General features: G+C 41.0%; 1 protein-coding gene across 1 annotated transcript in view; it reads right to left on the reverse strand.

Annotated features, from left to right (window-relative positions):
• Nucleotides 1-14433, reverse strand: part of HEPHL1 (hephaestin like 1) — a 92564-nt gene that overhangs the window by 55013 nt on the left and 23118 nt on the right. Inside the window, exons 5-9 of the mRNA XM_027580503.2 lie at nt 11397-11651; nt 7224-7392; nt 4726-4865; nt 4446-4577; nt 2647-2858 (exon numbers count right to left, since the gene is read on the reverse strand). Of these exons, the coding sequence (XP_027436304.1) occupies nt 2647-2858; nt 4446-4577; nt 4726-4865; nt 7224-7392; nt 11397-11651 (908 nt within the window). The remainder of the gene's footprint in view (nt 1-2646; nt 2859-4445; nt 4578-4725; nt 4866-7223; nt 7393-11396; nt 11652-14433) is intronic.

Raw genomic sequence — 14433 nt, forward strand, 5'->3', positions numbered from 1 at the left:
TCAGGTGATGTGATAGAGTATGAATTTAGCTTGGTGATCAGGGAAGACTTTTCTAAAGAGGTGATAGGAAGAGCCAGCCATGCAACATCAGGGGAAGGCATTCCAGGCAGAGGGAGCCTAGTAAAGAGACCCTAAGCCAAGGATAATGTTGGTCTGTGCAAGGAACAGCAAGGCTTATATGGATGGAGCAGAGGTAGGCATGAGGGAGTGTGGGAGACATATCAAAGGAGTCAGAGGCTGGGCACGTAAGTCTGGGCTAAGAAATGTAGATTTTTATTCCAAGTGTGATAGGAAGCCACTAGAGGGTGTTTAACATGGATATGATTTGATCTTACTCACATTTTAGGAAAGTCACACTTGCTTCCCTGTGAAGAAACAGATCACAGGAGAAACAGGGGCATGAAGAGGGGATGACGCATGATCTAGATCAGAGCTTGGACCAGGCAAAACATATTTCCCTTTTGCTATGAAGGATATCGGAAAGACAGCAAAATTTTCAAGGGTGCTCAGATTTGATAATAGTACAGTATCAAGACTAATTTCCTGACCTGGATAATTATGCTGCATTTATGTCAGAGAGTGATCTCACTTTTCAGAAACATGTTGAAGAGACATCAAGTCTATAACCTACCTCAAACAGGTCAGGAAAAAGAAAACAGAAAAATGAAGAGAAAGCTAATAAAGCAAATGAGGCAAAATGTTTATATTTGGGGAACCTGGGTGAAGGATATATGGGAACTCTTTGTGTGTTTTTTTTGTGCAACTTTTGTGTAAGTCTGAAATTATTCAGTAATTATTCAAAATAAGATAGGCATAGATGGCTGGATAGACAGAGAGTAGAAGTAGGGAGTCTGATTAAGTGGCCATTGTAGAAGGCATGGGTGTTAGCAAAGGGCCTATTAGCACCTAGTTAGATTCTGTGACATCCATTCACCCCTGGGAGAACTTCCTGGAAAGAGATGCAAATACCTCTTTCATGTTCTCGATCTATCTGAAGAGAAGAGACCTAAGCTTTGACCTATAGAAGGCCTGCGTTAGTATGTGTTTCATAAGTACTTTTTGCATTGAAGAAACTTTCTGTCTTGCCAAATGGATTTCTCTCTCAGCCAAGTCCCAGGTGTGGAGTATTTCAGGTTACTATTAATTTTTCATGAACTTCGTGTAAATGGACTGACCATGAGTGGTGTTTGGCTCAGGCAACAATCTTTACATACTATGACGTGCTTCCAGCAAGCATCCAAACTACTTGGATGCAACAGGGGCAAAATCAGAACTACCTTACAGAAGTTTTCTGGCACTCAATTTCCTGGGCTCAGGTATTTAGCTATAGGAAGCAGGGTCGTGTATTGGAAAAACAAAGTTGGAAGCTCAAAGCCCTCTGTTACTGCTGAGTTTCACTACTTACTATTTGGGATATCACTCAATGTCTCTGGGCCTTAGTTTTTTTTTTTTAAGATTTTTATTTATTTATTCATGAGAGACAGAGAGAGAGAGAGAGAGAGAGAGAGAGGCAGAGGGAGAAGCAGGCTCCCAAGGAGCAGGGAGCCCGATGGGGGACTCACTCCCAGGACTCTGGGATCATGACCTGAGCTGAAGGCAGATGCTTAACCATGTGAGCCACCCACGCACCCTAGGCCTCAGTTTCTTTAGCTTTAAAACAGGGATGGTCATTCTGCTTTGCCTTATATGACTGTTGGGGTACAGCATAACTGTTCAATCTTATTACACATGCGTTATTGAGGGCCCATTTGGAGGGCCCTGACACACTGAGCCTCTAATAGACATTTCCAGGATTGGAACTTTGTGCAGGGAAATGAAAATCTGAGGTGGACCAAGACACTTTATGTCCTCTACCTAGAAATTCCCTGAAGCCCCGAAGTGGGTGCTTACAATGCCAACATTATAAAATATACCATGTAAATAAATAGTCTTGCTATTTCTGATTGGTGAAATAAATCAAAATGGTTGTATGATTAGATTTTCCTCCTTTCATCAATGTGTTTAATATCATGTAGACATAGCTTGAAATGCTATGCTTTGCCACACTAGTCAATGCAACCAGCAAAGCCTCCAAGTTGGGACTTGCAAGAATTTATCTATATGCTTTCTTGTGCCCTTGACCCTAGTGATTCACTTGCAGCTTACAGTGGTGAGTTACAATGGTTCTCTACCTTGCCTACACATTAGAAAGCACCTGGAGATTCTGATTTAATCAGTCTGGAGCACTGGAATGAAAGATGTTTAAAACGTCCCCTATGTGATTCTAACATGCGGCCAAGTTTGAGAAACCTTGTCCAAGAAGAAAGGGTCCCAATTCACTGTCCATGTAGATCCCTAAATATTTCTAGAATCAAAGCAATGCACAGGGACAGGGACCCACCAAATTCCAGCCACAACAAGCAGAAATCCTGGGCTTCTGGGTGGGCATCTATAACTTTCGGATCTTAAATTTACCTTAAAATTAATTTCAGATCTTAAATTTACAAAAAGTAAAATACTCATTCTGTATCTTAAGTCAATTTTAAGAAGAAGGAGGAAAATCCACTTTTCATACCTGACACCTTATTACACTCTAATCCTTAGCCATATTACTGCTGTTTCCCATATACGACCCTGAGGAGAAGTTAGTGACCTTTGATGGCCTACCTGTGTCCCATTGGCATTGAGAGCGCCCTTCTTACAGACTAGCAAGGGCCCCACAAGACCAGCGCTGGTATCCTGGATGGGCTCCACTGCTGAGAAGTAAAGATAGGTCAGACAGGGGGGATCACCGGCCATCGGGCTTACACTCTCAGGCACTGTCCACTTGTATGTGAAGGTTTCACCTGGCTTCACATGAGCCCCTGGCTTCAGAAATCCTGAGCAGATAAAAGATACAGTTACTCTCAAAGCAAGAGCCAAGAACATTAAATTTGTCAGACTGGGTCTTCCAGCCCTGGGGTCTCTCTCTGATGATGTATTTTGTAGAAGAACAGTTGTTTCCACTTGGGTATCCTACCAGGGAGGTCACTGTCACCGTCCGCTGTTGTATGAGATAGAAGCTTATATCCAAGGATCATCTTCTTCAGAGATTACATTTAGTGTCTTTGTAGATACTATTTCTTACCCAAATACTAGGTTTAGCAAATATGAAAAGAGTGATAATTGCCTCTCTAACAATTAAATGTAAATCCATAAACTCTCATTGAGTGCCTTCGTATGTGGAATACATTATACTCAGCACTGCGGAGGATACCCCAAAAAGTTAAGCAAGCGCCCTGTCTTTAAAGAGTTTGAAATCTAGGTTGAACTAGGAAATAAGCCAAATAACCATAAGATAGAGGAGGTAAGTGACGACACAGGATGACAAAGCTGGTAAGTGGAAGGTCTGGGATTCAAACTCAGGGCTATCTGATTCCAAAGACTTGGCACTCAGCCCACATGTTAGATTGCCAAATGAACATGATGAATATGTTGAGTCTCTCCAGCTAGGCTGAGGCCAGAAACTCTCTGCACCCTGTCCAGAGCTTTGCAAAAACGTGCCCAGTATGTTTGCTAAGATAAACAATAGAAAATATAGACATATGGGCTGTCACTGGTGGTCTTCCTACACACACACACACACACACACACACACACACACACACACACAAAGCCACTGTGAGCATTTTGACCAAGGAGAAAGTACAGGTAGAAGAGATGTTGCTGTAGGAGGGAGGATGATGATGGGTCTGGGAAGGGGGAATTCTCCCTCCATTCCTCCCTTCTCTGTTCCCATCACTCCGAAGCCTGCTCTGGACTGGGCCTAGCCCCATCCTTGGGCATGAAGTATCCCAGACTTTCATAATGTCTGTTGCAATGATGGGGAAGACTTCCAAGGAGACTAGGAGGTTCCCAAGAGTAGTATCATGAGTGGAAGGGTAGTTCCTGCAGCTACCGGGCCAAAGCTGCCTTTCTTATCTGTAGGGAGTCTCTGTCACCTACTCTGTGATGGGGAGAGGCCATATATGATGGTAAACACACGAGACTGATTATCAATAAATACTTGTCAACAGAGACAGTGCAGGATTTTGATGTCAACCAAATATTGGAAATCAGATTTTATCCTCAGCCTTTACCCACAGAATCCCCTATAACCTGTGGTTGAAAGCTCTCCATCTTAGGGAAGTGGGGGTGACCGTGAACGTAGCTCACTTTGAGATTTATTACACTACTGAGGGAAAAGGAAAGGACTGAACATTTCCTAAGTGCTTATTGTGGAGCAGACCCTGCCCTGAATTCTCTCCAGCTCCTTCTGAAGGAGTCAGAGTGTCACTATCTACATTAGTAGGGAAAGAGTAAGGCACAAGCTCACAAAGCTCCCAGGGCTGGTAAGAAAAGGGGCCAGCATTTGAACCAAATCTATCCAGTTCTAAGTCCTCTGTTCCCTCATCCTCTTTCCTCCCAGAGGCCAGCCTGAGACTCACCATCTATGTTTGGGGCTGCATCAGAGGCCTTGTCATAGATCACACCATGGGGCAAAATGCTGTAGACTTTGTCGGCTTTGTTGGCAAAGGTGACTAGCAGAGTATCACCCACCTCTGCCCTGATGACGGGGCCTGAAAGATATCAAGAGGAGGGAGAAGAGGATGAAAAGGGGCAGAGGGAAGTGAATATATGCAGGAGAAGAAGAGTCATTCCACGTACATATATGCCCCACTAAAGCATCTCCCCCCATTCAAAACATGACAGATGGTTTTATTCTACCAAGAATTCCAAGATGGGCTTCTGCCTCAGAGAGTCTCTTTCTTCGAGTAAAAGTTGCATCAACATACTCCATATACTGAGCCTTCCAATATTTTCCTCCAATTCTGTTGTCCCCTTGTGTGAAGTAGAGCTCGGAGTCACTGTGTAAAGAATAGGAACCTGACTGAGAGCACATCTCTACATATCCACCAGATGCCTTAATTATGGAGCTTCCTTTTATTTTCTTTAGCTCATTCACCCACCCATCTCCCTGGGAAAAAATGGTCCAGTCTTCAACCAAATGCCCCGGAATAGTCAGGCAGCCTTGAAAGCCTCCAGAGGGCTGGATGGTGGTCAAGCTCACTCCTCTCTTAGCCACCTACTTTCTTCCCCAGAGGTCCAGCAGCCGAAGAAAGCACAGGTGAACTCCTTACTTACCGGCATTGCAGTCCCAGAATGGTGTTCTACAAAGTAAAGAGCTAACTGGTTTCTTTGCAGAGTAAGTATCCCTCTATCTCTTGCTGATGTCGATATGAATAGTCTTTGCATCTAGAAAGCTCTTTGATATCTGGCATGACTAATGAATGGAGTGTCTAGTTAATCAAATAGTTTAGTCAATGGAGAGTTATTGTATAAATGATATACATGAAATACCAAATTCCAAAGTTGTGAACTACAGTGATGTGAATTCTGACTAGCAACATCTCTAGATACCTTATTTTTGCCAATGGTGCCACCACTCTTGCAGTAGCACAGGCTGCTTTTGTCTTCTTTCTCTGCCTCATCTCCTTATCTTGTTCGTCCTTCCTTCCCTGTACCCTTTTTGCCTCTTTTCCTTGCCTTTGTCCCCGCTGCCACAACCCCCGCACCTGCCCCCATCACCTTGTCTTTGCAGCGTTTTACGGAGCTCCAGTCACACCCTCCTCACCCTTCCTCTAGCCTCCGCTCACTCCGGGTTCTCCCTCAGCATATGCACTCCTACAACGTTAATCTCCAAGATGGTCATCTCCACGGCCTGCTCTAACATCTTCACCCATTTACAGTGCCAACCAGATAAAGTTCAAAAGGATTATAGGACCTCTGTGGTTGAGATCCAGGTTACCCAATCATCTCCCTATGGGTCTAGGCAAACCTCCACTCCCCTGTGCAAATCCCCCATCCAATCACTTTGATCTCACTAACCCCTGCAACTAAAATTTCCCTCCTTAGGATTCACTTATATAAATTCCACTATTCTTCAGGACTCTGCTTAAGTCCCATTTCCTCTGAGAAGTATTCCCTGGCTGTCTTAGCTCTCTCTGAACGCCCAGAGAACTCCTTTGTCGGGACAACTCATCTTAATCTTATTTGTAACTTGCCAAGTTACTTCTCTTCTCCTGTGCACGCAGCTTCTTTCTGACCTGAGGGTGGAAACACTGCCTTTCAGCACCCTGCAACCCTCATGTCAGTTTTTATGTTGTGTTTCCATATATCACATTAAATATCAGTTAAATATAGTTTAATATTTTATATTTTATAAGGTGCTTCAGAATTTTGGAAGGTTTCTAAGACAAAATTCCCAATGCCAATTCTCATTATTCTGTTTATAGAGAAATACTGGTCAATAGAGAGTGCCAATTTCAAACAGGTTCATATATGGTTCATACATATTCTTTAGGTTAGATTCAAGGGCATTGGTTTGATGGAAGAATGAATGAATGAATGAAATTATGATGAAAGAAATGAAGGGTATCTTATCCATCACAAAGAGAATTTTAAAAACATTCCCTCAAACATAAAAAGGGATCATAGGGTAATAATGATCATTCTTGGTATCATACTGCACATTTCAAAATGCTTTCACAGATATCATTGCACAGGATTCTATAATAACAAGTCACAGGAGTCCACATCCACTTAGTGAATTGTTAGATTTAATTTGAAAAATACTACATGCTATGGGAGAGAAAATGATTAACAATGACTCAGGAGTCAGGGGAGGCTTCACTTAGGAGGTGACATTAGAATTAGATTTTGAAGGAAAAATAACATTTTGCTGGGTAGGTAGGAAAAAGACATTCTGGGTAGAGGGGGCATAACATATCAGGTTGTCCTTGAACCAGAAAAGGTAACTTTCCTTGGCCAGTTCACGTCTATTGAAAGAGAGCCCTATCTTATTCTCTCTTCAAAACTGTCTTTTCCACATGTGCAAAGGCCTTAGTCTAGTCTCTGTGAGCTTAGTATTTCTCATGGCACTTAGCACTGCAATTTTTACCCAGTAGGTGCTCAAGAAATGTTTGATGAATGAATGAATGAATGTAGTGCTTTGCTATAGCCAGCCAATCACGGCACAATACATACCCTGCCAATTCTCAGCAATATGTACATTGTAACGTTTGAGCTCAGAACTCTTGAAGGGTGCCATCTATGGAGTATGTGCTCATAGGATGAGGGCTGGGGATACAAGTGAGGTCCCAGGAAAAGGTCTAACAGATGCCTCTCTTATGAGAAGCTTAGAAACACCAGCAAAGAGTACTTACCTGCCAGAAGCATTTAGGGGAAGACCACTGAATTTGTTATAGCCTTGAGGAGCATAATCCCAAAGAACTTTTTCAGCTGCTATAAAGTAGCGCCTCTGCTGACCCTTCATTTTGGGGTGAGGAACATCACCTTTGCAGTTACCAACATTGTACTGTCCCAGCATGCCGGCTGCAGAACAAAGGAAAACCACAAGCCAGGGTATAAATGTTCACAAAAGAAATCAGACAGAAAAAGACTGATAGATTTCACTTTGTAAACATTTTTTTATTGTATTATAATTGTTTTTTTTAAATTTTATTATGTTATGTTAGTCACCATACATTACATCATTAGTTTTTGATGTGGTGATCCACGATCCATTGTTTTCATATAACACCCAGTGCTCCATGCAATACGTGCCCTCCTTAATACCCATCACCGGGCTAACCCATCCCCCCACCCCCCTCCCCTCTAAAACCCTCAGTTTGTTTCTCAGAGTCCATAGTCTCTCATGGTTCGTCTCTCCCTCCAATGCCCCCCCCTTCATTTTTCTCTTCCTTCTCCTAATGTCCTCCAAGCTATTCCTTGTGTTCCATAAATAAGTGAAACCATATGATAATTGACTTTCTCTACTTGACATATTTCACTTAGCATAATCTCCTCCAGTCCCAACCATGTTGATGTAAAAGTTGGGTATTCATCCTTTCTGATAGCTGAGTAATACATTTAAATCTTTTGTATGGAAAACAGGACCTTAATGAAGTTAAAAGTGAAGGATAAGTGGTGGGTAGGGGGATATTTTAACACATAGGACAAAAGATTAATACGTAAATATATTTGACAAAGAAGAAAGAAGAAAGTAAATCTCCCAATGGAAAATGGGCAAGGGACATCAATAGATTATTTACAAAATCTATCTAAATACCATCGACCTATAAACACATGAAAAAAACAGTTCAATGTTAACGGTAATCAAACAACACTGTTGTCCATTTATCAGATTGGTAAAGATTAGAAACACTAATAGTGCTCAGTGTTGGCAGATGAATGGGGAATTCTCACACACTAAGGGTGAGGAGTAAAAGAGAATTTGGCAATGCATGTCCATCCATAGCTTTAAGAGAAAAATTAAACTGTTTGACCCAAGAATTCCAAAGCTAAGAATTTTCCTAAAGAAATATCAGACAAAAGTGTAACATATCTGTAAACTGAGGTTTTTTAGTATGGTTTATGATAGCCCCCCAAAATGGGGGGAAAATAAAGTGTTAAGCAATAGAGTATTGGTTGGGTAAATCGTAATCTCCTTTGAAAGGACACTGGGAGGATTAACAATGACGAAGTAGCTTTATATTCACTGACATGGAAATATATTTCTGATATATTAATAAGCGGGAAAAGTAAGATAAAGGGCAGTATTAAAAGATTCACTTCATTTTATAAATAATATGCACTTATGTATAAAGTGCTAAGAAATAGAGGGAGAATGTTCCTCAAAACGTAACACCATTATCCTAAGACAGAATTACTGATTTTTAAAATTAAGTGTATTTTCTAATTTTTTATGATAATTTTTTTCTGAGGCTATGGATAATTTTGGAAATATTATATTTCAGTAGTGTACAAACACCCGCTTATGTCCACAACCACTGGCCATGCTTAGCAATCTTACTAGTCTCAAATAAGCTGTGAATGCCTTGATATTAAAACTAGTTTCTTCCTACATATAACAGCATGAGACCCTGTAAGAATAGGGATCTTGCAGTAAGAACACTTACTATCTACCCTTTTAGGAAATTTCAAGTACATTCTACAGTATTGACCATAGTCACCATGCTGTACATTAGGTCTCCAGAACTCATTCATCTTGAATAACTGGAACTTTGTACTCTTTGAGATCTCAAGTGTTCTTAGCATGGGCACACACATTCACACAGTTAACCATGTGAGGTCATGGATATATTAATTAGTTTGAGTGTGGTGATGAGTTCAAAGTATGCATATATCAAAACATCAAGTTGCACATCTTAAACATATGCAATTCCTATGTATCAATTATACCTCAATAAAACTGGGGGGAAATAGGAATGGGAATCTTGTCTTGATCACTTTGTCTTCCCAGAACAGTATCTGGTACATATTTACTGATCCACGCAACATTTATTGAATTGAATTGAGTTGAAATAACCCAGCTGACTAATGTTAAGATTAGCTGCTTAAGGTTGACGGGAACAAGAATGTTATCAAAGCTGCCCTGGAGAGTTGCATCCCTGTACCTGCTGGTGACTGTGGGTAGTGAGTCAGTATCCAAATTTAATTACACATTATTTCTTCTGTTTATTCCATTGACACATTTTTTTTTTCTATTTTGTTCTCACCATCTTAGGCCAGACCTTTTCTTTTTTTTTTAATTTTATTTTATTATGTTATGTTAGTCACCATACATTACATCATTAGTTTCTGATGCAGTGTTCCATGATTCATTGTTTGCCAATAACACCCAGTGCTCCCTTCAATACATGCCCTCCTTAATACCCATCACCAGGCTAACCCATCCCCCCACCCCTCTCCCCTCTAAAACTCTCAGTTTGTTTCTCAGAGTCCATAGTCTCTCATGGTTCATCTCCCCCTCTGATTTACCCCCTTCATTTTTTTTCCTACTATCTTCTTCTTCTTTTTTTTTTTTATTACATATAATGTATTATTTGTTTCAGAGGTACAGGTCTGTGATTCATCAGTCTTACACAATTCACAGCGATCACCATAGCACATACCCTCCCCAATGTCCATCACCCAGCTACCTCATCCCTCCCCCTCCCTCCACTCCAGCAACCCTCAGTTTGTTTCCTGAGATTAAGAGTCTCTTATGGTTTGTCTCTCTCTGCTTTCATCTTGTTTCATTTTTCCCTCCCTTCTTCTATGATCCTCTGTCTTGTGTCTCAAATTCCTCATATCAGTGAGATCATATGATACTTGTCTTTCTCTGATTGACTTATTTCGCTTAGCATAATACTGTCTAGTTCTATCAGTGTCGTTGCAAATGGCAAGATTTCGTTTTTTTGATGGCTGCATAATATTCCGTTGTATATATATACCACATCTTCTTTATCCATTCATCTGTTGATGGACATCTTGAGGCCAGACCTTTTTTATGTCATAACTCTAATGTTGCCAGTGTTTCTTAACTAGCATCCAGTGGCCAGAATCTCTCCATCAAATCCTTTCTGCACACAGGTATCATACTTATCTTCCTAAATTGCTGCACTGATGTGCCTAAGGATCTGGAAGAACCCTTCTGGCCTTCCAGACACAGTCCTGACTCCTTAGCTTTGCCCTTCAGATCTCCCACTAGGCTCTCCCTCTGTAGACTTCTCTCTTATCACTCTTCTGGCATAAGCCTATGTCCAGCTGAGGAGAGACCCATTCTGTGTGGTCCCAAGGGATGAGACTAAGTCATTCAACAGGTATTTAAGTAAAAAAGAAAATGTTCATCATGTACCTATCGTAGGATTTTGCAGTTATCATTGGCTCTTGTCTCAATATACGGAAGAGCATTCTAACAGAGGAGCCCAGAGATGAAATGGGCTGCTACAGTTACTTAAAAGAGATATCCAGAAGGAAATGGAAGAATTAGATGTTGGGTTGGTCCAGACTATCTATAAATTTCTCTCCAATGTTAAAATGTTATTATTCTATTTACAGCTGCTCGTACAGAACATGTCTTTTTCCTGGTTCATGGTGCTTCCTCAGCCTGGAAAGCCTTTCTTCCCTTCTTCATCTGTTCAATTCCTACCCGTATTTCAAGACTCAGATTAGGGGCCAACACCTCAGGAAGTCCCTCTGCTTATTCCAGAGAAGTGACCATAGCAAACAAAGAGCATTTATCTTTCTGCCTCAGATTTTATTCACTTGCAAATGTCTAACAAAGTCTAGCTACTAGACCACAGGCTCCTTGAAGGTCTTACCATTTCTTTCATTCACCTCCCACCTTTTTCATAGGGAGTTGATGAATAAATATCTGTTGATAGGATGGCAAATAAATGAGCATTGTGCATTTTCCTCTATACTCAATATTTAATTAAATATAATACAAGAACCTATCTAACAGCAGATACTGAATGAGCATCATTGACTGTGTGGTATAATCATTCCCCCTCGAAACATCCACACGCTATACTGGCCCTTGTCCTTTTTACCTTGTAGGTGATCACTAACTTGGCAAGTTATCATCCACTTCCCAGGATTCTCGACTACCATTTCTGTTGTCAGGAAGGTGGCTGGGAACAGGTTGATGACATCAGTCCGATGCCCTCTGCTGATGAAGGTGTTGCCATAAAAATAGATGGAATGGATGTCTATTTCATTCCCCATCCCATAGAGGTGCCAGGACACCGATTCACCAACACACATCTCAGGCTCAGGGAAGTTTCCAAAGAGGTATCCATTGAGGGCTGAAAAACAGAAACACACTGGTGCAAGAGACTCCCCTGTAGAGGTGGTAACACACACTCTAGCACAGCTGAAAATTGAGCACTGATCATCGCCTGTAATGTTTTTGTGCAAAAAAGCATGGCTCCTTTCATAAACTACAGTCCCAGAACAGAGTGAAAGGTATTAGGTTTTTCAAGAGAAAAGCACTCAATAAAAGTGAAGATGAGCACACAGGAAAACAGCCTTGGAGCTGCTGTGTGAACACAATAATGAGGTCAGGAGTAAACAGAGCACTGCTGAGAATTTCAGGATGGCTCAGCCACTTCCTCTCGCGATCCTTCATTTTCTTTCTTTCTTTCTTTCTTTCTTTCTTTCTTTCTTTCTTTCTTTCTTTCTTTCTTTCTTTCTTTCTTATTTTTATTATGTTCAGTTAGTCACTGTATAGTACATAATTAGTTTTTGATGTAGTGTTCAATGATTCATTAGTTAAGTGTAACACCCAGTGCTCATCACAGCACGTGCCCTCCTCAATACCCATCACCCTGCGATCCTTCATTTTCATACCTGACTTCCCTACAGGACTCTTGGTCCCTGACATTAGAAACACCGTCTCACCCATTCCACAGCTGTCAGGACCCAGCAGAAAAGCAGGCACATAGGAGCTACTTAATTTAAGTAACCAAAGCGAGCAGCAAGAAGAAAATGAAAGGAGCTGATTAGAAGGGACCTATGAGACGTGTTACTTTAAAGTTCTGTTATTTGAAAAGCAGAGAGAAAAAACAGTTGTTACTAGGTCTTGCTGGGGCAGCATCTAATTGATTGAGCTTACGCTGGATGTCCGAGACCTAGTCTTTTGAATCATCTGAGTGGCAGCCAGGACTTGACCAAGTGCAGAAGAAAACTTGACTCATGGTTTTAAAGAGTCATAACATCACTTCTTAAATTCAAACTGAGTTAAAAAGTAATTGTTACTAAGATAATAATGATTGAGACAGCACAACTGATTCTAAACAATTTTAGTAAATTTAAATAAATTTGTCAATAAATATTATATTGATTAAGCATCTTCTATGGACTAATTTTTGTTTTTTTTTTAAGTTGATGTTTTTCTTTTTTTTTAAGATTTTATTTATTTATTTGACACAGAGAGATAGTGAGAGAGAGAGCCCAAGCAGGGGGAGTGGCAGGCAGAAAGAGGGAGAAGGAGAAGCAGGCTCTCCACTGAGCAAGAAACCCGATGCAGTGTTCAATCCCAGGACCCCGGGATCATGACCTGAGCCGAAGGCAGCCACTTAATTGACTGAGCCACCCAGGTACCCCATAAGTTGATGTTTTTCTATTCCTGGTTAGGTCTCCTTTACTAGTTTGAAGAAGACCGACTGCTTGCAAACACCTACTTCTGCATACAGGCTGATTTTTGTTTTTATTTACTTATTTTTAAAGATTTTATTTATTTTTAAAAGATTTTATTTATTTATTTATTTAGTTATTTTAGAGAGAGTGAGAAAGAGAAAATATCCAGCAGACTCTGAGCTGAGTGTGGAGCCCAAGTGGCTCAATCCCACAACCACAAGATCATGACCTGAGCTGAAACCAAGAGTTGGTTGCTTCCTGACCAATAGAGCCACCCAGGTGCCCCTATTTTTTTATTTTTTATTTTTTTAAGAGTTTATTTTTTTAATTTAAAAAAATTATTGTTATGTTAATCACCATACATTACATCATTAGTTTTTGATGTATTATTCCATGATTCATTGTTTGCATATTAACACCCAGTGCTCCATGCAGTACGTGCCCTCTTTATTACCCATCACCAGGCTAACCCATCCCCCCACCCCCCTCCCCTCTAGAACCCTCAGTTTGTTTTTCAGAGTCCATCGTCTCTCATGGTTCGTCTCCCCCTCTGATTTACTCCCCTTCATTCTTCCCCTCCTGCTATCTTTTTTTTTCTTAACATATATTGCATTATTTGTTTCAGAGGTACAGATCTGTGATTCAACAGTCTTGCACAATTCACAGCGCTCACCATAGCACATACCCTCCCCAATGTCTGTCACCCAGCCACCCCATCCCTCCCACCCACCCCACTCCAGCAACCCTCAGTTTGTTTCCTGAGATTAAGAATACCAATATTATGTAGCCATCAAAAGAGTTTATTTTTAAGTCATCTCTACACCCAGTGTGGGGCTCAAACTTACAACCCTGAGATCAAGATTCGCATGCTCTACCGACTGAGCCAGCCAGGCGCCCCCAGGCTGATTTTTATTTTAAATACAGTCTATATTTGCTTATGTAATTGATTCCTTTTTGTTGGACATTTTCATTTGAAAGAGTGAGAGGAATTATGTGGGCAGCTGAGTCATAAACCATCACAGTAGTTTTCAGCAAGATTTCAGAGCATTACCACCATTTTGATAAGCATAGGGATAAAAGTTGACTGGACACAGCAATGTTTTAAATTTAGGTCTTTGTTTAGCCCATCCTTCACTTCCTTCCCTGTTTCCCCTGCCTCCCTCCCTTCCCTCCTTTACTCCCTCCCTCCTAAAATATCTTCCAAACATCCCCCTCACACAAGGTTACTGAAATACCACTAGAAAGAACAGAGAGGGTGTGTGATGCAGTGGAAATCATTAGTATACTGACACTCACACCTCGACACACTTTGGAATCAAACACAACTAAAGTAACATTCATTTGCTATGGGGCTCCTCTCTTAGCTTCTCTCAGGCAACTCTGGCCCTAATTATCACTTTGACCTTAGGCAAGTCATTGATGGTCTCTTGACTTCAGTTTCTTCTTCTG

This window comes from Zalophus californianus, chromosome 11, assembly GCF_009762305.2.
Source record: "Zalophus californianus isolate mZalCal1 chromosome 11, mZalCal1.pri.v2, whole genome shotgun sequence".
Classification (NCBI taxonomy): Eukaryota; Metazoa; Chordata; class Mammalia; order Carnivora; family Otariidae; genus Zalophus; species Zalophus californianus.